The 26,677-nt window shown below is 36.2% G+C and overlaps 1 protein-coding gene and 1 long non-coding RNA gene across 4 annotated transcripts; one reads left to right on the top strand and one right to left on the bottom strand.

Annotated features, from left to right (window-relative positions):
- Positions 1–17,734: 17,734 nt before the first annotated feature.
- On the bottom strand, positions 17,735–18,709 carry LOC311088804. Its single transcript, XR_014607566.1, has 4 exons — positions 18,610–18,709; positions 18,456–18,536; positions 18,262–18,358; positions 17,735–18,175 (listed from the first exon to the last, which is right to left on the bottom strand). It is a non-coding gene; the product is annotated as an uncharacterized lncRNA (long non-coding RNA).
- Positions 18,710–19,487: 778 nt separating this feature from the next.
- Positions 19,488–26,450, top strand: LOC311088753 (uncharacterized protein). 3 transcript variants are annotated; one of them, XM_084123035.1, is made up of 5 exons: positions 19,488–20,324; positions 20,898–22,488; positions 22,537–23,012; positions 23,749–23,941; positions 24,419–26,450. In XM_084123035.1, exons 3-5 carry the CDS (start codon positions 22,843–22,845, stop codon positions 25,304–25,306), a joined length of 1,251 nt encoding a protein of 416 aa, XP_083979161.1. In that variant the 5' UTR covers positions 19,488–20,324; positions 20,898–22,488; positions 22,537–22,842; the 3' UTR covers positions 25,307–26,450. The 3 variants fall into 3 exon arrangements, with proteins under 3 accessions (XP_083979161.1, XP_083979159.1, XP_083979160.1); XM_084123033.1 differs by having other exon boundaries at positions 20,898–22,600; positions 22,841–23,012; XM_084123034.1 differs by having other exon boundaries at positions 20,898–23,012.
- The last annotated feature ends 227 nt before the right edge of the window (positions 26,451–26,677 follow it).

Raw genomic sequence — 26,677 nt, 5'->3', positions numbered from 1 at the left:
TGGTCTAATTTTGTCCAAACATGTACTCAAATGATCTTCGGACTGAGCCGCATAAAAGTACTGTCCCCGATTTTTTTGCTATACTGGAAAAAAAAAGTTATGATGTCGCAAACTTAATGAGGTCAACCCATAATTGGTTCAGAGGCTGTAACTTGTGAACAGTTTGTCACAAAATCATAAAATTGGTGTCTATCGATTCCTTGCGTCATGTCGAATCTGAGGATATCTATTTTGCCAGCATTGGATGTACCACATCATAAGCTATATTAGCATTAAGTTAGCTTAGCATGCTAATCTCGTTAACATGATTTTGTGTGCTCATTCACACACTGAAGCCTCTCCTCTGCAGCTTTGTAAAACATGTCCTCTGGGTGGCGCAAGTGGTTCAACCATGCGTCATGAATCCCGAACCATTGTGGTCGTGGGTTCGAGACCAGTGTGGGGCGACTTTGAAATTGTGTATAAAATAATAATTTAAATTCCTTCCGGCTCTGCACTGCTGTTGGTGCTTAAATGCTAGCTGTGCTGCTGTAATTGATGTGCTTACTGTGCTTGATGTACATTAAATTTCTGATGTTTTGCTCTTCTGGCTCCGCATTGCGCTACAGCGGCTGTTGCTTGCTCTGCCTTGCAGGGCTTGGCCCCGTATTGCTGCTTGCAGCTATATTTATTATTAGGGGCCAAGCCCCGAAGGGGCTATGGCACCTATTGTATCTGTTAGTTTTCTTATTATTATTATTAGGGGCCAAGCCCCGAAGGGGCTATGGCACCTATTGTATCTGTTAGTTTTCTTATTATTATTAGGGGCCAAGCCCCGAAGGGGCTATGGCACCTATTGTATCTGTTAGTTTTCTTATTATTAGGGGCCAAGCCCCGAAGGGGCTATGGCACCTATTGTATCTGTTAGTTTTCTTATTATTATTATTATTATTATTCTTCTTCCTCCTCTTGAAGTCTATGGCAGCCCTATGAACCATACATAGGAAAATGATGAAATTTGGCACACTTGTAGTGATGGTAATGAAAAGTAATTGTAGCAATTTTTGAGTCTCTAGGTCCAACTCTATAGCGCCACCAGCAGTTCAAAAATTCAACATTGAAATGGTTATAACTTTTGAACCCTTTGATCTAGAAAAATGAAACTTAGTACACCTGATTCATCTCATCATGCTGATTAGAACCAATATCTTACATTAAGACTCCGCCCATTACAGTAGTGGCCATTTTGAAAAGTACAGTATGCAGTTTTTTTGCTACTCCTCCTTCAAAATTGGTCTAATTTTGTCCAAACATGTACTCAAATGATCTTCGGACTGAGCCGCATAAAAGTACTGTCCCCGATTTTTTTTATTCTTCTCTGATCAAAAGTTATGACGTCGCAAACTTAACGAGGTCGACCCAAAATTGGTTCAGAAGCTATAGCTCGGCCAAACTTTGATCAATCGAAACGAAAATTGGTACACTTCATCGGAAGCATGATCTGAGGTTCCATGCCAAAGTTGGGAACAGCGCCACCTACGGGTCATGAGATATGGAAAATGCATATTTTGGCCAATAACTTATGAACAGTTTGTCAGAAAATTATAAACTTGGTGTCTATCGATTCCTTGGGTCATGACAAATCCGTGGATATCGATTTTGCCATGATGGGATGTACCACGTGTCCGCCATTTTGAATGATGTCATAATTTGCAATATCTTTTAAACTATTTGAAATTTCTTCACCAAATTTGGTATGGATCATCATTAGCATGGCCCGAAGGTACCTGAGAAATTTGATCACAGCGCCACCTAGTGTTCCAGAGATATCATTGTTTTTTGAAAAAACGCTTATAACTTTTGCTAACATTGCTTGAAATTTGATTTCTTTATGTCAATATATTCCTTGGCTTATGCCGATTTCAACGATATCTCATATGTTATTTATCAACAATGTGACTGGCCGCCATATTGGAGTGAATGTAAAACAGTTTTTTCGCTACTCCTCCTTCAAAATTGGTCTAATTTTGTCCAAACATGTACTCAAATGATCTTCGGACTGAGCCGCATAAAAGTACTGTCCCCGATTTTTTTGCTATACTGGAAAAAAAAAGTTATGATGTCGCAAACTTAATGAGGTCAACCCATAATTGGTTCAGAGGCTGTAACTTGTGAACAGTTTGTCACAAAATCATAAAATTGGTGTCTATCGATTCCTTGCGTCATGTCGAATCTGAGGATATCTATTTTGCCAGCATTGGATGTACCACATCATAAGCTATATTAGCATTAAGTTAGCTTAGCATGCTAATCTCGTTAACATGATTTTGTGTGCTCATTCACACACTGAAGCCTCTCCTCTGCAGCTTTGTAAAACATGTCCTCTGGGTGGCGCAAGTGGTTCAACCATGCGTCATGAATCCCGAACCATTGTGGTCGTGGGTTCGAGACCAGTGTGGGGCGACTTTGAAATTGTGTATAAAATAATAATTTAAATTCCTTCCGGCTCTGCACTGCTGTTGGTGCTTAAATGCTAGCTGTGCTGCTGTAATTGATGTGCTTACTGTGCTTGATGTACATTAAATTTCTGATGTTTTGCTCTTCTGGCTCCGCATTGCGCTACAGCGGCTGTTGCTTGCTCTGCCTTGCAGGGCTTGGCCCCGTATTGCTGCTTGCAGCTATATTTATTATTATTATTATTCTTCTTCCTCCTCTTGAAGTCTATGGCAGCCCTATGAACCATACATAGGAAAATGATGAAATTTGGCACACTTGTAGTGATGGTAATGAAAAGTAATTGTAGCAATTTTTGAGTCTCTAGGTCCAACTCTATAGCGCCACCAGCAGTTCAAAAATTCAACATTGAAATGGTTATAACTTTTGAACCCTTTGATCTAGAAAAATGAAACTTAGTACACCTGATTCATCTCATCATGCTGATTAGAACCAATATCTTACATTAAGACTCCGCCCATTACAGTAGTGGCCATTTTGAAAAGTACAGTATGCAGTTTTTTTGCTACTCCTCCTTCAAAATTGGTCTAATTTTGTCCAAACATGTACTCAAATGATCTTCGGACTGAGCCGCATAAAAGTACTGTCCCCGATTTTTTTTATTCTTCTCTGATCAAAAGTTATGACGTCGCAAACTTAACGAGGTCGACCCAAAATTGGTTCAGAAGCTATAGCTCGGCCAAACTTTGATCAATCGAAACGAAAATTGGTACACTTCATCGGAAGCATGATCTGAGGTTCCATGCCAAAGTTGGGAACAGCGCCACCTACGGGTCATGAGATATGGAAAATGCATATTTTGGCCAATAACTTATGAACAGTTTGTCAGAAAATTATAAACTTGGTGTCTATCGATTCCTTGGGTCATGACAAATCCGTGGATATCGATTTTGCCATGATGGGATGTACCACGTGTCCGCCATTTTGAATGATGTCATAATTTGCAATATCTTTTAAACTATTTGAAATTTCTTCACCAAATTTGGTATGGATCATCATTAGCATGGCCCGAAGGTACATGAGAAGTTTGATCACAGCGCCACCTAGTGTTCCAGAGATATCATTGTTTTTTGAAAAAACACTTATAACTTTTGCCAACATTGCTTGAAATTTGATTTCTTTATGTCAATATATTCCTTGGCTTATGCCGATTTCAACGATATCTCATATGTTATTTTTCAACAATGTGACTGGCCGCCATATTGGAGCGAATGTAAAACAGTTTTTTCGCTACTCCTCCTTCAAAATTGGTCTAATTTTGTCCAAATATGTACTCAAATGATCTTCGGACTGAGCCACATAAAAGTACTGTCCCCGATTTTTTTGCTCTACTGGAAAAAAAAAGTTATGATGTCGCAAACTTAACGAGGTCGACCCATAATTGGTTCAGAGGCTGTAACTTGTGAACAGTTTGTCACAAAATCATAAAATTGGTGTCTATCGATTCCTTGCGTCATGTCGAATCTGAGGATATCTATTTTGCCAGCATTGGATGTACCACATCATAAGCTATATTAGCATTAAGTTAGCTTAGCATGCTAATCTCGTTAACATGATTTTGTGTGCTCATTCACACACTGAAGCCTCTCCTCTGCAGCTTTGTAAAACATGTCCTCTGGGTGGCGCAAGTGGTTCAACCATGCGTCATGAATCCCGAACCATTGTGGTCGTGGGTTCGAGACCAGTGTGGGGCGACTTTGAAATTGTGTATAAAATAATAATTTAAATTCCTTCCGGCTCTGCACTGCTGTTGGTGCTTAAATGCTAGCTGTGCTGCTGTAATTGATGTGCTTACTGTGCTTGATGTACATTAAATTTCTGATGTTTTGCTCTTCTGGCTCCGCATTGCGCTACAGCGGCTGTTGCTTGCTCTGCCTTGCAGGGCTTGGCCCCGTATTGCTGCTTGCAGCTATATTTATTATTATTATTCTTCTTCCTCCTCTTGAAGTCTATGGCAGCCCTATGAACCATACATAGGAAAATGATGAAATTTGGCACACTTGTAGTGATGGTAATGAAAAGTAATTGTAGCAATTTTTGAGTCTCTAGGTCCAACTCTATAGCGCCACCAGCAGTTCAAAAATTCAACATTGAAATGGTTATAACTTTTGAACCCTTTGATCTAGAAAAATGAAACTTAGTACACCTGATTCATCTCATCATGCTGATTAGAACCAATATCTTACATTAAGACTCCGCCCATTACAGTAGTGGCCATTTTGAAAAGTACAGTATGCAGTTTTTTTGCTACTCCTCCTTCAAAATTGGTCTAATTTTGTCCAAACATGTACTCAAATGATCTTCGGACTGAGCCGCATAAAAGTACTGTCCCCGATTTTTTTTATTCTTCTCTGATCAAAAGTTATGACGTCGCAAACTTAACGAGGTCGACCCAAAATTGGTTCAGAAGCTATAGCTCGGCCAAACTTTGATCAATCGAAACGAAAATTGGTACACTTCATCGGAAGCATGATCTGAGGTTCCATGCCAAAGTTGGGAACAGCGCCACCTACGGGTCATGAGATATGGAAAATGCATATTTTGGCCAATAACTTATGAACAGTTTGTCAGAAAATTATAAACTTGGTGTCTATCGATTCCTTGGGTCATGACAAATCCGTGGATATCGATTTTGCCATGATGGGATGTACCACGTGTCCGCCATTTTGAATGATGTCATAATTTGCAATATCTTTTAAACTATTTGAAATTTCTTCACCAAATTTGGTATGGATCATCATTAGCATGGCCCGAAGGTACCTGAGAAATTTGATCACAGCGCCACCTAGTGTTCCAGAGATATCATTGTTTTTTGAAAAAACACTTATAACTTTTGCCAACATTGCTTGAAATTTGATTTCTTTATGTCAATATATTCCTTGGCTTATGCCGATTTCAACGATATCTCATATGTTATTTTTCAACAATGTGACTGGCCGCCATATTGGAGCGAATGTAAAACAGTTTTTTCGCTACTCCTCCTTCAAAATTGGTCTAATTTTGTCCAAATATGTACTCAAATGATCTTCGGACTGAGCCGCATAAAAGTACTGTCCCCGATTTTTTTGCTCTACTGGAAAAAAAAAGTTATGATGTCGCAAACTTAATGAGGTCAACCCATAATTGGTTCAGAGGCTGTAACTTGTGAACAGTTTGTCACAAAATCATAAAATTGGTGTCTATCGATTCCTTGCGTCATGTCGAATCTGAGGATATCTATTTTGCCAGCATTGGATGTACCACATCATAAGCTATATTAGCATTAAGTTAGCTTAGCATGCTAATCTCGTTAACATGATTTTGTGTGCTCATTCACACACTGAAGCCTCTCCTCTGCAGCTTTGTAAAACATGTCCTCTGGGTGGCGCAAGTGGTTCAACCATGCGTCATGAATCCCGAACCATTGTGGTCGTGGGTTCGAGACCAGTGTGGGGCGACTTTGAAATTGTGTATAAAATAATAATTTAAATTCCTTCCGGCTCTGCACTGCTGTTGGTGCTTAAATGCTAGCTGTGCTGCTGTAATTGATGTGCTTACTGTGCTTGATGTACATTAAATTTCTGATGTTTTGCTCTTCTGGCTCCGCATTGCGCTACAGCGGCTGTTGCTTGCTCTGCCTTGCAGGGCTTGGCCCCGTATTGCTGCTTGCAGCTATATTTATTATTATTATTATTATTCTTCTTCCTCCTCTTGAAGTCTATGGCAGCCCTATGAACCATACATAGGAAAATGATGAAATTTGGCACACTTGTAGTGATGGTAATGAAAAGTAATTGTAGCAATTTTTGAGTCTCTAGGTCCAACTCTATAGCGCCACCAGCAGTTCAAAAATTCAACATTGAAATGGTTATAACTTTTGAACCCTTTGATCTAGAAAAATGAAACTTAGTACACCTGATTCATCTCATCATGCTGATTAGAACCAATATCTTACATTAAGACTCCGCCCATTACAGTAGTGGCCATTTTGAAAAGTACAGTATGCAGTTTTTTTGCTACTCCTCCTTCAAAATTGGTCTAATTTTGTCCAAACATGTACTCAAATGATCTTCGGACTGAGCCGCATAAAAGTACTGTCCCCGATTTTTTTTATTCTTCTCTGATCAAAAGTTATGACGTCGCAAACTTAACGAGGTCGACCCAAAATTGGTTCAGAAGCTATAGCTCGGCCAAACTTTGATCAATCGAAACGAAAATTGGTACACTTCATCGGAAGCATGATCTGAGGTTCCATGCCAAAGTTGGGAACAGCGCCACCTACGGGTCATGAGATATGGAAAATGCATATTTTGGCCAATAACTTATGAACAGTTTGTCAGAAAATTATAAACTTGGTGTCTATCGATTCCTTGGGTCATGACAAATCCGTGGATATCGATTTTGCCATGATGGGATGTACCACGTGTCCGCCATTTTGAATGATGTCATAATTTGCAATATCTTTTAAACTATTTGAAATTTCTTCACCAAATTTGGTATGGATCATCATTAGCATGGCCCGAAGGTACCTGAGAAATTTGATCACAGCGCCACCTAGTGTTCCAGAGATATCATTGTTTTTTGAAAAAACGCTTATAACTTTTGCTAACATTGCTTGAAATTTGATTTCTTTATGTCAATATATTCCTTGGCTTATGCCGATTTCAACGATATCTCATATGTTATTTATCAACAATGTGACTGGCCGCCATATTGGAGTGAATGTAAAACAGTTTTTTCGCTACTCCTCCTTCAAAATTGGTCTAATTTTGTCCAAACATGTACTCAAATGATCTTCGGACTGAGCCGCATAAAAGTACTGTCCCCGATTTTTTTGCTATACTCGAAAAAAAAAGTTATGATGTCGCAAACTTAATGAGGTCAACCCATAATTGGTTCAGAGGCTGTAACTTGTGAACAGTTTGTCACAAAATCATAAAATTGGTGTCTATCAATTCCTTGCGTCATGTCGAATCTGAGGATATCTATTTTGCCAGCATTGGATGTACCACATCATAAGCTATATTAGCATTAAGTTAGCTTAGCATGCTAATCTCGTTAACATGATTTTGTGTGCTCATTCACACACTGAAGCCTCTCCTCTGCAGCTTTGTAAAACATGTCCTCTGGGTGGCGCAAGTGGTTCAACCATGCGTCATGAATCCCGAACCATTGTGGTCGTGGGTTCGAGACCAGTGTGGGGCGACTTTGAAATTGTGTATAAAATAATAATTTAAATTCCTTCCGGCTCTGCACTGCTGTTGGTGCTTAAATGCTAGCTGTGCTGCTGTAATTGATGTGCTTACTGTGCTTGATGTACATTAAATTTCTGATGTTTTGCTCTTCTGGCTCCGCATTGCGCTACAGCGGCTGTTGCTTGCTCTGCCTTGCAGGGCTTGGCCCCGTATTGCTGCTTGCAGCTATATTTATTATTATTCTTCTTCCTCCTCTTGAAGTCTATGGCAGCCCTATGAACCATACATAGGAAAATGATGAAATTTGGCACACTTGTAGTGATGGTAATGAAAAGTAATTGTAGCAATTTTTGAGTCTCTAGGTCCAACTCTATAGCGCCACCAGCAGTTCAAAAATTCAACATTGAAATGGTTATAACTTTTGAACCCTTTGATCTAGAAAAATGAAACTTAGTACACCTGATTCATCTCATCATGCTGATTAGAACCAATATCTTACATTAAGACTCCGCCCATTACAGTAGTGGCCATTTTGAAAAGTACAGTATGCAGTTTTTTTGCTACTCCTCCTTCAAAATTGGTCTAATTTTGTCCAAACATGTACTCAAATGATCTTCGGACTGAGCCGCATAAAAGTACTGTCCCCGATTTTTTTTATTCTTCTCTGATCAAAAGTTATGACGTCGCAAACTTAACGAGGTCGACCCAAAATTGGTTCAGAAGCTATAGCTCGGCCAAACTTTGATCAATCGAAACGAAAATTGGTACACTTCATCGGAAGCATGATCTGAGGTTCCATGCCAAAGTTGGGAACAGCGCCACCTACGGGTCATGAGATATGGAAAATGCATATTTTGGCCAATAACTTATGAACAGTTTGTCAGAAAATTATAAACTTGGTGTCTATCGATTCCTTGGGTCATGACAAATCCGTGGATATCGATTTTGCCATAATGGGATGTACCACGTGTCCGCCATTTTGAATGATGTCATAATTTGCAATATCTTTTAAACTATTTGAAATTTCTTCACCAAATTTGGTATGGATCATCATTAGCATGGCCCGAAGGTACATGAGAAGTTTGATCACAGCGCCACCTAGTGTTCCAGAGATATCATTGTTTTTTGAAAAAACACTTATAACTTTTGCCAACATTGCTTGAAATTTGATTTCTTTATGTCAATATATTCCTTGGCTTATGCCGATTTCAACGATATCTCATATGTTATTTTTCAACAATGTGACTGGCCGCCATATTGGAGCGAATGTAAAACAGTTTTTTCGCTACTCCTCCTTCAAAATTGGTCTAATTTTGTCCAAATATGTACTCAAATGATCTTCGGACTGAGCCGCATAAAAGTACTGTCCCCGATTTTTTTGCTCTACTGGAAAAAAAAAGTTATGATGTCGCAAACTTAATGAGGTCAACCCATAATTGGTTCAGAGGCTGTAACTTGTGAACAGTTTGTCACAAAATCATAAAATTGGTGTCTATCGATTCCTTGCGTCATGTCGAATCTGAGGATATCTATTTTGCCAGCATTGGATGTACCACATCATAAGCTATATTAGCATTAAGTTAGCTTAGCATGCTAATCTCGTTAACATGATTTTGTGTGCTCATTCACACACTGAAGCCTCTCCTCTGCAGCTTTGTAAAACATGTCCTCTGGGTGGCGCAAGTGGTTCAACCATGCGTCATGAATCCCGAACCATTGTGGTCGTGGGTTCGAGACCAGTGTGGGGCGACTTTGAAATTGTGTATAAAATAATAATTTAAATTCCTTCCGGCTCTGCACTGCTGTTGGTGCTTAAATGCTAGCTGTGCTGCTGTAATTGATGTGCTTACTGTGCTTGATGTACATTAAATTTCTGATGTTTTGCTCTTCTGGCTCCGCATTGCGCTACAGCGGCTGTTGCTTGCTCTGCCTTGCAGGGCTTGGCCCCGTATTGCTGCTTGCAGCTATATTTATTATTATTCTTCTTCCTCCTCTTGAAGTCTATGGCAGCCCTATGAACCATACATAGGAAAATGATGAAATTTGGCACACTTGTAGTGATGGTAATGAAAAGTAATTGTAGCAATTTTTGAGTCTCTAGGTCCAACTCTATAGCGCCACCAGCAGTTCAAAAATTCAACATTGAAATGGTTATAACTTTTGAACCCTTTGATCTAGAAAAATGAAACTTAGTACACCTGATTCATCTCATCATGCTGATTAGAACCAATATCTTACATTAAGACTCCGCCCATTACAGTAGTGGCCATTTTGAAAAGTACAGTATGCAGTTTTTTTGCTACTCCTCCTTCAAAATTGGTCTAATTTTGTCCAAACATGTACTCAAATGATCTTCGGACTGAGCCGCATAAAAGTACTGTCCCCGATTTTTTTTATTCTTCTCTGATCAAAAGTTATGACGTCGCAAACTTAACGAGGTCGACCCAAAATTGGTTCAGAAGCTATAGCTCGGCCAAACTTTGATCAATCGAAACGAAAATTGGTACACTTCATCGGAAGCATGATCTGAGGTTCCATGCCAAAGTTGGGAACAGCGCCACCTACGGGTCATGAGATATGGAAAATGCATATTTTGGCCAATAACTTATGAACAGTTTGTCAGAAAATTATAAACTTGGTGTCTATCGATTCCTTGGGTCATGACAAATCCGTGGATATCGATTTTGCCATGATGGGATGTACCACGTGTCCGCCATTTTGAATGATGTCATAATTTGCAATATCTTTTAAACTATTTGAAATTTCTTCACCAAATTTGGTATGGATCATCATTAGCATGGCCCGAAGGTACCTGAGAAATTTGATCACAGCGCCACCTAGTGTTCCAGAGATATCATTGTTTTTTGAAAAAACGCTTATAACTTTTGCTAACATTGCTTGAAATTTGATTTCTTTATGTCAATATATTCCTTGGCTTATGCCGATTTCAACGATATCTCATATGTTATTTATCAACAATGTGACTGGCCGCCATATTGGAGTGAATGTAAAACAGTTTTTTCGCTACTCCTCCTTCAAAATTGGTCTAATTTTGTCCAAACATGTACTCAAATGATCTTCGGACTGAGCCGCATAAAAGTACTGTCCCCGATTTTTTTGCTATACTGGAAAAAAAAAGTTATGATGTCGCAAACTTAATGAGGTCGACCCATAATTGGTTCAGAGGCTGTAACTTGTGAACAGTTTGTCACAAAATCATAAAATTGGTGTCTATCGATTCCTTGCGTCATGTCGAATCTGAGGATATCTATTTTGCCAGCATTGGATGTACCACATCATAAGCTATATTAGCATTAAGTTAGCTTAGCATGCTAATCTCGTTAACATGATTTTGTGTGCTCATTCACACACTGAAGCCTCTCCTCTGCAGCTTTGTAAAACATGTCCTCTGGGTGGCGCAAGTGGTTCAACCATGCGTCATGAATCCCGAACCATTGTGGTCGTGGGTTCGAGACCAGTGTGGGGCGACTTTGAAATTGTGTATAAAATAATAATTTAAATTCCTTCCGGCTCTGCACTGCTGTTGGTGCTTAAATGCTAGCTGTGCTGCTGTAATTGATGTGCTTATTGTGCTTGATGTACATTAAATTTCTGATGTTTTGCTCTTCTGGCTCCGCATTGCGCTACAGCGGCTGTTGCTTGCTCTGCCTTGCAGGGCTTGGCCCCGTATTGCTGCTTGCAGCTATATTTAGGGGCCAAGCCCCGAAGGGGCTATGGCACCTATTGTATCTGTTAGTTTTCTTATTAGGGGCCAAGCCCCGAAGGGGCTATGGCACCTATTGTATCTGTTAGTTTTCTTATTATTATTATTATTATTATTCTTCTTCCTCCTCTTGAAGTCTATGGCAGCCCTATGAACCATACATAGGAAAATGATGAAATTTGGCACACTTGTAGTGATGGTAATGAAAAGTAATTGTAGCAATTTTTGAGTCTCTAGGTCCAACTCTATAGCGCCACCAGCAGTTCAAAAATTCAACATTGAAATGGTTATAACTTTTGAACCCTTTGATCTAGAAAAATGAAACTTAGTACACCTGATTCATCTCATCATGCTGATTAGAACCAATATCTTACATTAAGACTCCGCCCATTACAGTAGTGGCCATTTTGAAAAGTACAGTATGCAGTTTTTTTGCTACTCCTCCTTCAAAATTGGTCTAATTTTGTCCAAACATGTACTCAAATGATCTTCGGACTGAGCCGCATAAAAGTACTGTCCCCGATTTTTTTTATTCTTCTCTGATCAAAAGTTATGACGTCGCAAACTTAACGAGGTCGACCCAAAATTGGTTCAGAAGCTATAGCTCGGCCAAACTTTGATCAATCGAAACGAAAATTGGTACACTTCATCGGAAGCATGATCTGAGGTTCCATGCCAAAGTTGGGAACAGCGCCACCTACGGGTCATGAGATATGGAAAATGCATATTTTGGCCAATAACTTATGAACAGTTTGTCAGAAAATTATAAACTTGGTGTCTATCGATTCCTTGGGTCATGACAAATCCGTGGATATCGATTTTGCCATGATGGGATGTACCACGTGTCCGCCATTTTGAATGATGTCATAATTTGCAATATCTTTTAAACTATTTGAAATTTCTTCACCAAATTTGGTATGGATCATCATTAGCATGGCCCGAAGGTACATGAGAAGTTTGATCACAGCGCCACCTAGTGTTCCAGAGATATCATTGTTTTTTGAAAAAACACTTATAACTTTTGCCAACATTGCTTGAAATTTGATTTCTTTATGTCAATATATTCCTTGGCTTATGCCGATTTCAACGATATCTCATATGTTATTTTTCAACAATGTGACTGGCCGCCATATTGGAGCGAATGTAAAACAGTTTTTTCGCTACTCCTCCTTCAAAATTGGTCTAATTTTGTCCAAATATGTACTCAAATGATCTTCGGACTGAGCCACATAAAAGTACTGTCCCCGATTTTTTTGCTCTACTGGAAAAAAAAAGTTATGATGTCGCAAACTTAACGAGGTCGACCCATAATTGGTTCAGAGGCTGTAACTTGTGAACAGTTTGTCACAAAATCATAAAATTGGTGTCTATCGATTCCTTGCGTCATGTCGAATCTGAGGATATCTATTTTGCCAGCATTGGATGTACCACATCATAAGCTATATTAGCATTAAGTTAGCTTAGCATGCTAATCTCGTTAACATGATTTTGTGTGCTCATTCACACACTGAAGCCTCTCCTCTGCAGCTTTGTAAAACATGTCCTCTGGGTGGCGCAAGTGGTTCAACCATGCGTCATGAATCCCGAACCATTGTGGTCGTGGGTTCGAGACCAGTGTGGGGCGACTTTGAAATTGTGTATAAAATAATAATTTAAATTCCTTCCGGCTCTGCACTGCTGTTGGTGCTTAAATGCTAGCTGTGCTGCTGTAATTGATGTGCTTACTGTGCTTGATGTACATTAAATTTCTGATGTTTTGCTCTTCTGGCTCCGCATTGCGCTACAGCGGCTGTTGCTTGCTCTGCCTTGCAGGGCTTGGCCCCGTATTGCTGCTTGCAGCTATATTTATTATTATTATTATTATTCTTCTTCCTCCTCTTGAAGTCTATGGCAGCCCTATGAACCATACATAGGAAAATGATGAAATTTGGCACACTTGTAGTGATGGTAATGAAAAGTAATTGTAGCAATTTTTGAGTCTCTAGGTCCAACTCTATAGCGCCACCAGCAGTTCAAAAATTCAACATTGAAATGGTTATAACTTTTGAACCCTTTGATCTAGAAAAATGAAACTTAGTACACCTGATTCATCTCATCATGCTGATTAGAACCAATATCTTACATTAAGACTCCGCCCATTACAGTAGTGGCCATTTTGAAAAGTACAGTATGCAGTTTTTTTGCTACTCCTCCTTCAAAATTGGTCTAATTTTGTCCAAACATGTACTCAAATGATCTTCGGACTGAGCCGCATAAAAGTACTGTCCCCGATTTTTTTTATTCTTCTCTGATCAAAAGTTATGACGTCGCAAACTTAACGAGGTCGACCCAAAATTGGTTCAGAAGCTATAGCTCGGCCAAACTTTGATCAATCGAAACGAAAATTGGTACACTTCATCGGAAGCATGATCTGAGGTTCCATGCCAAAGTTGGGAACAGCGCCACCTACGGGTCATGAGATATGGAAAATGCATATTTTGGCCAATAACTTATGAACAGTTTGTCAGAAAATTATAAACTTGGTGTCTATCGATTCCTTGGGTCATGACAAATCCGTGGATATCGATTTTGCCATAATGGGATGTACCACGTGTCCGCCATTTTGAATGATGTCATAATTTGCAATATCTTTTAAACTATTTGAAATTTCTTCACCAAATTTGGTATGGATCATCATTAGCATGGCCCGAAGGTACATGAGAAGTTTGATCACAGCGCCACCTAGTGTTCCAGAGATATCATTGTTTTTTGAAAAAACACTTATAACTTTTGCCAACATTGCTTGAAATTTGATTTCTTTATGTCAATATATTCCTTGGCTTATGCCGATTTCAACGATATCTCATATGTTATTTTTCAACAATGTGACTGGCCGCCATATTGGAGCGAATGTAAAACAGTTTTTTCGCTACTCCTCCTTCAAAATTGGTCTAATTTTGTCCAAATATGTACTCAAATGATCTTCGGACTGAGCCGCATAAAAGTACTGTCCCCGATTTTTTTGCTCTACTGGAAAAAAAAAGTTATGATGTCGCAAACTTAACGAGGTCGACCCATAATTGGTTCAGAGGCTGTAACTTGTGAACAGTTTGTCACAAAATCATAAAATTGGTCTCTATCGATTCCTTGCGTCATGTCGAATCCGAGGATATCTTTTTTGCCAGCATTGGATGTACCACATCATAAGCTATATTAGCATTAAGTTAGCTTAGCATGCTAATCTCGTTAACATGATTTTGTGTGCTCATTCACACACTGAAGCCTCTCCTCTGCAGCTTTGTAAAACATGTCCTCTGGGTGGCGCAAGTGGTTCAACCATGCGTCATGAATCCCGAACCATTGTGGTCGTGGGTTCGAGACCAGTGTGGGGCGACTTTGAAATTGTGTATAAAATAATAATTTAAATTCCTTCCGGCTCTGCACTGCTGTTGGTGCTTAAATGCTAGCTGTGCTGCTGTAATTGATGTGCTTACTGTGCTTGATGTACATTAAATTTCTGATGTTTTGCTCTTCTGGCTCCGCATTGCGCTACAGCGGCTGTTGCTTGCTCTGCCTTGCAGGGCTTGGCCCCGTATTGCTGCTTGCAGCTATATTTATTATTATTATTCTTCTTCCTCCTCTTGAAGTCTATGGCAGCCCTATGAACCATACATAGGAAAATGATGAAATTTGGCACACTTGTAGTGATGGTAATGAAAAGTAATTGTAGCAATTTTTGAGTCTCTAGGTCCAACTCTATAGCGCCACCAGCAGTTCAAAAATTCAACATTGAAATGGTTATAACTTTTGAACCCTTTGATCTAGAAAAATGAAACTTAGTACACCTGATTCATCTCATCATGCTGATTAGAACCAATATCTTACATTAAGACTCCGCCCATTACAGTAGTGGCCATTTTGAAAAGTACAGTATGCAGTTTTTTTGCTACTCCTCCTTCAAAATTGGTCTAATTTTGTCCAAACATGTACTCAAATGATCTTCGGACTGAGCCGCATAAAAGTACTGTCCCCGATTTTTTTTATTCTTCTCTGATCAAAAGTTATGACGTCGCAAACTTAACGAGGTCGACCCAAAATTGGTTCAGAAGCTATAGCTCGGCCAAACTTTGATCAATCGAAACGAAAATTGGTACACTTCATCGGAAGCATGATCTGAGGTTCCATGCCAAAGTTGGGAACAGCGCCACCTACGGGTCATGAGATATGGAAAATGCATATTTTGGCCAATAACTTATGAACAGTTTGTCAGAAAATTATAAACTTGGTGTCTATCGATTCCTTGGGTCATGACAAATCCGTGGATATCGATTTTGCCATAATGGGATGTACCACGTGTCCGCCATTTTGAATGATGTCATAATTTGCAATATCTTTTAAACTATTTGAAATTTCTTCACCAAATTTGGTATGGATCATCATTAGCATGGCCCGAAGGTACATGAGAAGTTTGATCACAGCGCCACCTAGTGTTCCAGAGATATCATTGTTTTTTGAAAAAACACTTATAACTTTTGCCAACATTGCTTGAAATTTGATTTCTTTATGTCAATATATTCCTTGGCTTATGCCGATTTCAACGATATCTCATATGTTATTTTTCAACAATGTGACTGGCCGCCATATTGGAGCGAATGTAAAACAGTTTTTTCGCTACTCCTCCTTCAAAATTGGTCTAATTTTGTCCAAATATGTACTCAAATGATCTTCGGACTGAGCCGCATAAAAGTACTGTCCCCGATTTTTTTGCTCTACTGGAAAAAAAAAGTTATGATGTCGCAAACTTAACGAGGTCGACCCATAATTGGTTCAGAGGCTGTAACTTGTGAACAGTTTGTCACAAAATCATAAAATTGGTCTCTATCGATTCCTTGCGTCATGTCGAATCCGAGGATATCTTTTTTGCCAGGATTGGATGTACCACGTCATCATAAGCCATAAGCTACATCAGCATTAAGATAGCTTAGCATGCTAATCTGGTTAACTTGCTTTTGTGTGCTCATTCTTACACTGAAGCCTCTCATCTGAAGTTTGTGATTGTACATCCTCTGAGTGGTGCAGTCTGCTAAACCATGTGCTTCTAATCCTGAGCCGTTCTGGTTGTAGGTTCGAACCCTGTGTTGGATGAGTATAAAAATTGTGTTGATTCCTGTTTTGTTCAGGCATTTTTCTAATCTATTGCGCTAATGCTGCTTGTTTTGATTTCATCCATAAGTACTTCTGAACCTATCTGTTCTTCATGTACATTCTATTTCTGCTCTTTTTGCTCTTCTGGCTCCACATTGGCTAACCATAAGTTACATTAGCATTAAGATATCTTAGCATGCTTAACTGGTTGAGATGCTAAGTAATTCTTTTGTGTGCTTATTGTGTGCTCATTCTTAATCTGAAGCCTCTCCTCTGCAGCTTAAGCGTAAAATGCTAAACCATGTGCCATGAGCCCAAACCATTGTGTTACAGACATAGTGTCTTTCTGAAAAGTAACTCATTAGAATATGATATGTGGCACATTCATATAAAGATTAACGCTTGACTTGATTTATTGAACTTTGGCATCTTGGTAAAAATGTAAAAAAAAAACAGTTTTCCCAATGGTACTACTAGATGAGTAACAGTCACATCACCCAGAGGTTGTGAGTTCGAGTCCTGTCCAACTTCATAAAATGGTTTCTGTATTTTCCAGTTAAGTATTTTTTTAATCTTTCTTCTGGGATTAGAAACATTGTTTATTCTATGTTGAGTCTCACCTGAAGTCTTGAGTATTCAGAAAGTTTTGTGATCAAAAATGATTTCTATAGCAGTCCTTGACAATCTACTATTCTTGCAATGTAAGCATTTTCTTCATATTAATACTTTTTGCCTTTATGTGTTCATTCTCATGTCAATTTCCTTTTATGCATTGTGTGTAGTGAGCTAGAGAGTAGAAGGGTGTGATTTGATGTTGTCATGGTCTAAGTAAACCTATTTTTTTTTAATTAAGCTGGCTTTTATAAATTAAGTTAACTACATAAACTATTATACATGCATTTGTTTGGTTTAAAGCTTTAAGTATTGTTAAAGTTAAAATTAACATTCAGGTTGGACAACGTTTTAACTATTGTCCTGAAGACACTTACTAATTTTAGTATTTCAAAACAATAAAAACAACTGTTAAATAATAGCATACTACAAATTAAATGAAAATTATGTAAATGCTCTATCCACTAAGCTGTTTTATGATGCACTTTTTGTAAAAGACACCAAGTTTGTGTAGAATCAATTCATATACTAAATATAGTCTATATCCATTTAGTACAAGTAGAAAATCACTGACAGTAAAGTGAAGTAAATGGCTACAGAGACAAAGTATATTTCAATCATTTTATTAAAAAGAATCTTTATTACATATTTATCTTGAACATGTGCCTTAATACCCCAGTGAGCAAGCCAAAAGGCGACAGTGGCAAGAAAAACTCCCTTAGTAGGGTGGAACATCTTGGATCAAAGGGTGGAGCATAATAGTAGGGTGGAACATCTTGGATCAAAGGGTGGAGCATAATCAGCAGAGTGGTAAAGGAAGAAACCTTGGGAGGAACCAGACTCAGCCGGGGCAGGCCATCCTCTTTTGGCTGGCACATATTAAGTAACTGTACATAGGCCAAATATAATACAAGCCATCCATTCAACATTGTTACTGTGGAGATGTATTCAGTAGTAAAATAAATTAATTGACTGCCTGCATACGTTTAAAGTTCTTTCAGAACATTTTCTGAATTGATAGTTGACAAGACTGTTGTTGTCACTATTGCTAGAGGGGAAAAGCAATAAAGTTATCAAAAATCACAAAATTATATGTTTTCAGTAACACGTTTGAATATATTCATTGTATATTACCTTTTTTAATCAGTTGTATAATTTACAGAAGTTCATGCAGTAGAAAATCTTGCGATTGGTATATGGGAGGAAGTTATGACTTGTGCGTTTCAGATATCTGCAAAGTTTACATGCGTTTAACAAACTGCTTGGTGAAAGTAAAAGGTTTACACAAAAAACATAGCCATCAATGTAGAAAATGTCTGTTAGCTTACCTTTTTTCAGTAGTGAAAAATTGTTTATGGAGTTTATGGACCTCAGAATATCAACAGTGGTTTTTGAGTTGTTGCACAAATCTGAAAGTAGATTAACTAGGGCTTGAATGAAAGCGTTTCAATTTCAATTTTGCAGACATGCAATGAAATATACCTTTTTTATCAGCTGTGGGCTTCTTTATAGGAGTTCATGGATCAGAAAATCTTGTGATGAGTACATGGAGGAAGTTATGACTTCAGTGTGTTTCAGAAATCTGAAAATATTACATTCATTAAATGCTCCAAGTGAAGTCTTCACATAAAATATTTTGCAGCTAACATAGACATTGTATTTTTTTTTTCACATAAACACTTATCAAATATTCTAATTTAATTATATATATGCATGTATGAAGACTTTAGATGCAAAAGCCTCTAAATGCCATCTGACATTTTCTTATAAAAATGATCATTTTTTTATCAAGCTTGTATGTTTATGTTGTTATTTCACTTTTATGTCAATGAAAATTACCTATTAATCGTCATTAAAGTGAAATAACTGATCCAAAATAAAAAAGCTTGATAATAAAAATGCTCATATATTATATTATATTATATTATATTATATTATATTATATTATATATATCTTAGTCTTAGCCTAAATAATGCTGTTTATATAAATGTTTGTAGAAGCATGTGACAGCCCTTCATGAGAGCAACCATTTTGTCAACATTCATTAAAAATACACAAAAAACTCTGATCTCTAAAATTCTTTCTACAACATACCCATGAGTTTCATACAAAAGAACTAAAATTGTACACTGATGTAATTTCAAAACACATTGCTTAATTTATGACCTGCTTAACCTCACCTTGTCAAGAAACACAGAAAATAGTCTCCTTTTTTGCCTGTCTTATAAACCCTCACTAATTGCTCAACTTAATTACACTAATTGCATTACACTAATTACACCACTTAACCAATCAAATAACCAATTACTAATCATTATTATTATTATTACACTGTAGCCTCTCCTCTGCAGCGGTTTAGTTCAGCATCTTCTAAGTGGTGCAATATGTTAATCCACATACTACAAATCCTGAGCCATTCTGATCATGGGTTCAAATCTCATATGGCATATGACCATACTGCAAAAGTATTCCTCTCATTAAAGTGAGCACAAATAGTTGTGGTAAGATTGAGGCTTTGTGAAACAGTTGAACCAAATGTTCCATAATGCTTTGAATCAATCTGACACCTAATGGTCATTTGCAGGTTTTGATCTGAAATTAACCATTAAAAAATGTGTTGTTTTTATTATTGTATTTTTCTCATATGAAGCTCTTAATCTGTAGGCTCCTCACTGTGCATAATGTTATTCTGTTCCTGAAAAATGAATATTGATAAAACAAATCAAGCCATTCATTAAAAAATATTAATTTCACTGCTTTGGAAGAAGCTAGTGTAAAGAGGGCCAGCTAGCCTCCTTGTTAGAGCACCTGACTCTCACACCAGAGACCAAGGTTCAAGACCCACACAGAGCAGGACAAGTAACTTAGTAGCCTACAATGCTTGAGGAGTTGTTTAGCAAGTTGGGAATGAAGAAATATTAATTATATTTTATTTTTTTATGATGAACTTCCTAAAACTTTTTTCTATGACATAAAAGACTTTTGATTTCCTTGTTATACCTAAATACTTGTACGAGTGAGTCATGCAATATTTTTGTGGTTAGGAACTATAAATTAAGGTGTTTCATTAAATGGGACACTTATCAGTGTTGCACACCATGCCTTTAGAGTGTCTGAGTTACACAGCCTCGGAGAGCACATGGACGCTGTTGAGACAAGACGCTCTTGTTTCCTTCATTCTTTCCAGCTAATATTGGTATGTTTAGAGGTGTTCATTTGGTTAAAGTTCACTGAGTAATGAAGGCAATATGTTGCTGAATTTATTATATGTATTGTGAGTTTTCAGTGACGCACATGGAGCTAACAAGTGATCTGTGCACCGTGTATAATGTGGAAAAAGATTTGCACAACTGATAATATTCTGATCAAATTGTCCCATGTCATTTTTCAGGGTCAATAAATACAATCATTGGAAGCCATCTTGCTGTCTGAAGTGTTTAATATCTTCAGAACTAGATCTGCTGGATCTGATAAATCCATTCTGATTTATCAAACTATTTCTAACCTATAGTATTGCAGTTTTGCTCTTCATTTCATTCCATTTAATGTGAATTATATTTATTTACCAACAACAAATAGAATGCATGAGTTTCCTTGCAGTCTTTTTAATTCTCAATATACACATGGCAAAATGTGAAAAAAAAACTATACATTTTCAACATGCAGATATTTAATCAAGTATGAAATGAAATGGAAACTACAAATTCACAGTTGAGAAAAAAGCTTTAAGCTGTAGTAATTGCAACTTTTTGTCTTTATATTTCTGCAGTTGGACGTGCTGACTTGGAGAGTTGCTCTGTCAATTTGTGTTTCCTGGATGGCACAATGATATTTGTCAGTTGAAATAGGATGTGTACTGTGTGGTTTGATCAAACTCTTTATCTTCAAAGTATTGTTCAGCCTGTCCAGCTCTTTCAGTAGTGTCCTCATTCATCACACTTGTGTTGATCTCCAGTGAAGCTATAGGCTCAATTAATGATAAAGTCATTGTATGTAGTAACTTTCATTTCTAGTAGTTCAAGCAGAAAATCAACAATATCATCATTAGATCTGTTGCATTTTACATCAACCAGTGTGCAAACAATGCTATTTCAATGCTATTACTGTAAAAATGTTGTCAGAGGTAGATTTTTATGATGAGGTTTCTATGTTTTAACTTCTATTGCAGTTGGTTTGAATTGAGTTTAACATTTTGGACACTATGCCACTTATGCCACTTTTTGGACGCTTATAGCCACAAACTGAATAGTGGCATGTTACTAATGTGATGGTTTAATTGACAGACATGTTAGTTATTTGTGCACCAATTATTTCACAATTTTGAATACCCTTTTGTAATTGTTTTAAATAATCATTGTATTTGTTTTTTTTTTCATTTACTCAAAATAGTTTTTTAACCCCTAATGTTTTTAAATACACTTTATAATTAAATTGATCACCTCAGCACAGACAATACAAATTTGAATCATTTTAAACCCCTAATCTTGTATTAATGTAATTCTTAACATTGTCTACATTCAAAATTGTCATATGATACCATTGTCAAGACAATGTTCATGTTCAATGTTCAATGACTGAATTATACTGCTGTTTTGTCACATGCTGTAAATAGTTTTCTAATCTGTTTTTAAATGCACAATTATTTTAATTCAAAAGTTTTTAAAATGGAGTTTTCTTATCCATATGATTAATGCTGAAAAAAATCAAGGTTTATTCACATCCATCTTTCAAATATAATTGTATTTATTTGTATATTAAACACAACAAAATGGTACAATTGACTTTTGTTTATTTAAATAGTCAACAATTTCATACATCACACATTTTATCTATTTATACTATATATTCAAATTTACCAACACAATTCAATACTACAGCAGGGCTCAAAATACATACATAGAAAGTAATAGTTCACAATTCAGCACCATATGTATAAAAACCAATGTGTGAACAATAACAAAACATGTCTTCAAGTTAGCACATGACATTGAGCATAAAGTAATTTCAACTAAACATATCTGATATACTATATATGTTCATCACCTTCACGTCATCAGCAATCACTGATAACTCATCACCTGCTTGTCATTTATCACCATAGACACTAATATTCATCACAGCTGTCTCTCTTTGTCTCATCATCACCTTTTGTAGTTCCATTCTGATCAATCATCCTTTGTGCATTCTTGTCTATTTAATGTGTCTGTATCCTGCCATATGTTCACCTTGATTAAGAGAAAACTGTTCCACACAAAACGTTCTAGCTTTGTTCAGAAGGAGATTTGTTCAGAAGGAGATTTGTTCAGAAGGAGATTTGTTCAGAAGGAGATTTGTTCAGAAGGAGGTTTGTTCAGAAGGAGGTTTGTTCAGAAGGAGGTTTGTTCAGAAGGAGGTTTGTTCAGAAGGAGATTTGTTCAGAAGGAGATTTGTTCAGAAGGAGAAAGATTGTTCAGCCTGCACCCTGACACACAGGTTAGTCTAAATATACTTTTAATGATTTTTAAATTCAGAATATGACTTTAATATTTTATTTATAATATTTTGTGTAATTTCAAAGATACTCAAACTAAATCACAAAACATATGTCTCATAATTATAACCACATCATGTTAAATCATGTGACTCCTGTAAGTGATAATCATATTATTAAATCTTAATTTTTTTTTTTTTTTTTATTTTATTTTTTTAATGTGCATACAATATTTCTTATAGATATGGCAAGTCCATCAAATGTTGTTGGATATATACACAACGTCACTGACATAAAACAGGGCCCCAAGAAACATTTTTTTGACGCAACATTACAACAAAAAGACATCACATCAACAATCAGAATATTCAGGCCTGAACTACACGGGCAATTCAAATCATCAGAAAATGATCGGTGAGTCAGTTACATATGTTGTTCTTATGAAAAGTACATTCACAATGACCTTTTAGCTCTAAACGCATTCTTAAAAATGGTTCTAAACCATACCATGTTAAAATTATTTGATTCATAAAAATTGCAGAACCCTTCCAGCTAAATAAACAATATTTGTAATGAAAGCGCTAGAACCCATGGTGTTATAAAAATACTTTTATTATGTTAGATTATTCTCATTAAAATTAATAACTGTATGTGATAAATATTTATTTGATTAATATTAATTTATATTTTTTCCTTTTTGAATTTATTAATATTGGGGTTTGTTTCACCCCTCAATCTTTGAGATGTAATTTTAATTTAGAGCCTCAAGATTGATTTAGTGGCTTTAATGATCTTGTGACTGGGATTGTTTATGCATGAAGATTGTATGAAAATTTGAAATTTAATATAAAAATACATTTTAAGATGCTTTAAATTGTTAGAATTCGAGTCTATAATATTTGTTTTAATTATGAATCTTTGATAAAGACATTTATTTTATTTAAAAAAAGAGGGAACAGACAACCATGAACTGTAACCTAAAGATCCATTTTAGTATATGACGATTTATTAGTACCATACAGTTATAAAAAGAAATGTTACTAAAGTGCAAGAAAACTTAAAACAATCATCTTTTTAGATTGTGTGACTTTACTCTTTAAACTGTATACCAGACAACTAACTATATTTCCTTAATCCATGCAACTCCTAGGAGACCCATTAAGCTGGAGAATATTGTGATACAACCTTCGCAGCTGTATTCCGGGAAAGTAGACATTCTTTTCACAAACACGTCTAAATTATTGTGTATAAGAGATGCTGGATTCATTTACAACACGCAAAAAACAGATCTGAAAGTGTTTACATTGGAGCACATCCTTAAAACCAGCTCCCAATATGAACGAGTAAGTACATTTTTATAAGAAAATTTGAATGTACAGTATCTATTTTAAATGGACTTAATCACATATTACTTAAACATTAACCACTATAACAGAAATACCCTTATAAACTTTGATTCCACAACTTGAATTTATATTGAACTAAATTTATGTGTGCATGCTGACACGAGAGAATTTTCAAGTTTGGTCCTAACATTAGGGGCTGTTTAGCCACACTTGCACATTTTACACTTCAAAAGAACATTGAAGCTGCATTGCACACCACTGTCTTTCAAATATATGGTGTGACTTGGCAGTATGATTTGAAAATGTATCCACAGTCTGCTTTTAAAGATAACTCCTATGCTTATTTATATACATATAAAAAAATAACATTATTTTAAATATACATACATGTAATTGAAATAAACATGTTACTGAAATTGAAAACGAGCTTTAACATACTGTTTTACTAATCTGTGTAAATTTCTCTTTCAATAGGTACTACTCAATGTCAAAATCGCTCAACAGGAGAGCGAGGGCCACAATATAATGAGAGATGGAACTTTCCTGGAAAAAACCATTTACACTGTTTGTGACGCAACATCATCTGCAGAACTGACTGTGTGGGGCGAGCACTGCCTTGAAGTTGACCGGTGGTACAGCATGTCAAATATCTCCGTAAGACAATACAACAACAAACCATACTTGACTACAACCAAAGACACAGAATTCAGAATCATTAATTCTCAAGACACTGCAGTCCTTCTTCCAACCACATCTTCAAACAGTCAAAACTGTGAAATAATTGGCGCACAAATTACAAATACGTATATCTGTCCATTAAAACACCCTATCAATATGTCACTATCAAGCTCAAAAATACTGTGTGAGAAATGTAAAACTCAATTCAAATCAGCTGCAATACAAATGAAAACTTTCGGGAACTTAACAATGAAATCTACATCTGGCAAAATATTTACAGCCAAAATTGGCAATAACATTATTGGCACAATCGTTGACTTAAAACGCAGTAGATCTGACGACGATATTGTTGATGCACTACTTGAATTACCAGAAATGAAAGTCACAACACATAATGATTTTATCATAAAGATTGAGCCAATTAACACCAACACAATAACTGATGATAGAGCTGGACCATCTACACCTTTCTTCCAAGATACAGACTTGGATCAAGACATTCTTCAAATTCATACACCACCACAGAGTACACATCCTACACATCCTACACCAACTGACACATCTGATTATGCAATTCAAGACACACAAACTGACATTGAGACGCCATCACCACCAGTACAAGAGCCAAAACACACAAATAAAAAGTTGAGATCTGTAGGCATGCAATTAAAAACAAAAAAATGATTTTTTTCCCGCTAATATATATATATTATTATTATTATTTTTTTTTATACCTTTGCAGGTATTTCTCATTACCATTGTTGGTATGATTATATTTGATGCATCTAATGTGTTTTTTTTTTTAATTTGTAAATTTATAATTTAAATGATAGTGTGGAAGAGAATTTTTAATTTCTTGTTGAAAATATACTTTGTATTTAATTGGTTAAACTAAGACCAAAAGTATCTCTTAAACAATATATTTTGTTTATTCTTGTGATCATATTGTCAAGTGTTTATAGGTAGTGTTATATTATATATGTTGATGTTACCCTTTTGTTTGATACCTTTGCAGGTATTTGTGATTACCATTGTTGGTATGATTTATCATTTATTTATGTAATGTGTTATTTGTATTAGTTTTTTACTTTTGCAAATATTGATAATTGATTGCATGGAAGAGAACTTTTTGATTTCTTGTTGAAAACATACTATGTATTAAATTGGTTTAAACTAAAAGCAAAACTGTCCCTTTTTATAATACAATCTACTTTGTTCATTCTTGTAATGCAAATTTGAATTTTCAGCATCATTACTCTAGTCTATAATGTCATATGGTTTACAAATCATTTTAATATACTTATTTTCTGCTCAAGAAATGTTTCTTATTACAGAAAACAGCAATGCTCCTTATTGTAGTTTGAAAACTGAAATACAGAATATTTTAGACATGTTCAAAAAAATTGTTAGCTGATAAATAAAAAAAAAAAAAAAAAAAAGAATTTTCTGCATGAAAATGTTTTTCATTTCATTTGGCATAAACATCTTGTTCAAGTATTTATGTATTCATAGGTAGTGTTATGATACATATTTTGATTACCTTTGCAGGTATTTGTAATTACCATTGTTGGTATGTATCTAATGTGTATTTCGTATTTTGATTACTATTTGGAGGTATTTGCGATTACCATTGTTGGTATGATTATATAATATATATAATTTTTTTTTCATGTAAACATGTTTAAATAATGATTGAAATGACTTTATGGAAAAAAATCTATTTATTTTTGCCAAATATATTTTGCATTAAATTGATCTAAACTGAGTAAAACTGTCCCTTATTTTTACTACGATATATTTTGTTCATTCTTATAATGCAAAATTGAATTTTCAGAATCTTATCTCTAGTTATTATTATTCTTCTTCTTCTTCTTCCGCCAATGGAAGTCTATGGCAGCCCTATGAACCATACATAGGAAAATGATGAAATTTGGCACACTTGTAGTGATGGTAATGAAAAGTAATTGTAGCAATTTTTGAGTCTCTAGGACCAACTCTATAGCGCCACCAGCAGTTCAAAAATCCAACATTGAAATGGTTATAACTTTTGAACCC

The sequence above is a fragment of the Abramis brama genome, assembly GCF_963993115.1.
Source record: "Abramis brama genome assembly, chromosome: 8".
NCBI classification, from domain to species: domain Eukaryota; kingdom Metazoa; phylum Chordata; class Actinopteri; order Cypriniformes; family Leuciscidae; genus Abramis; species Abramis brama.
The sequence above is the reverse complement of the archived record's forward strand: the minus strand, read 5'-3'. Positions and strand labels throughout refer to the sequence as shown.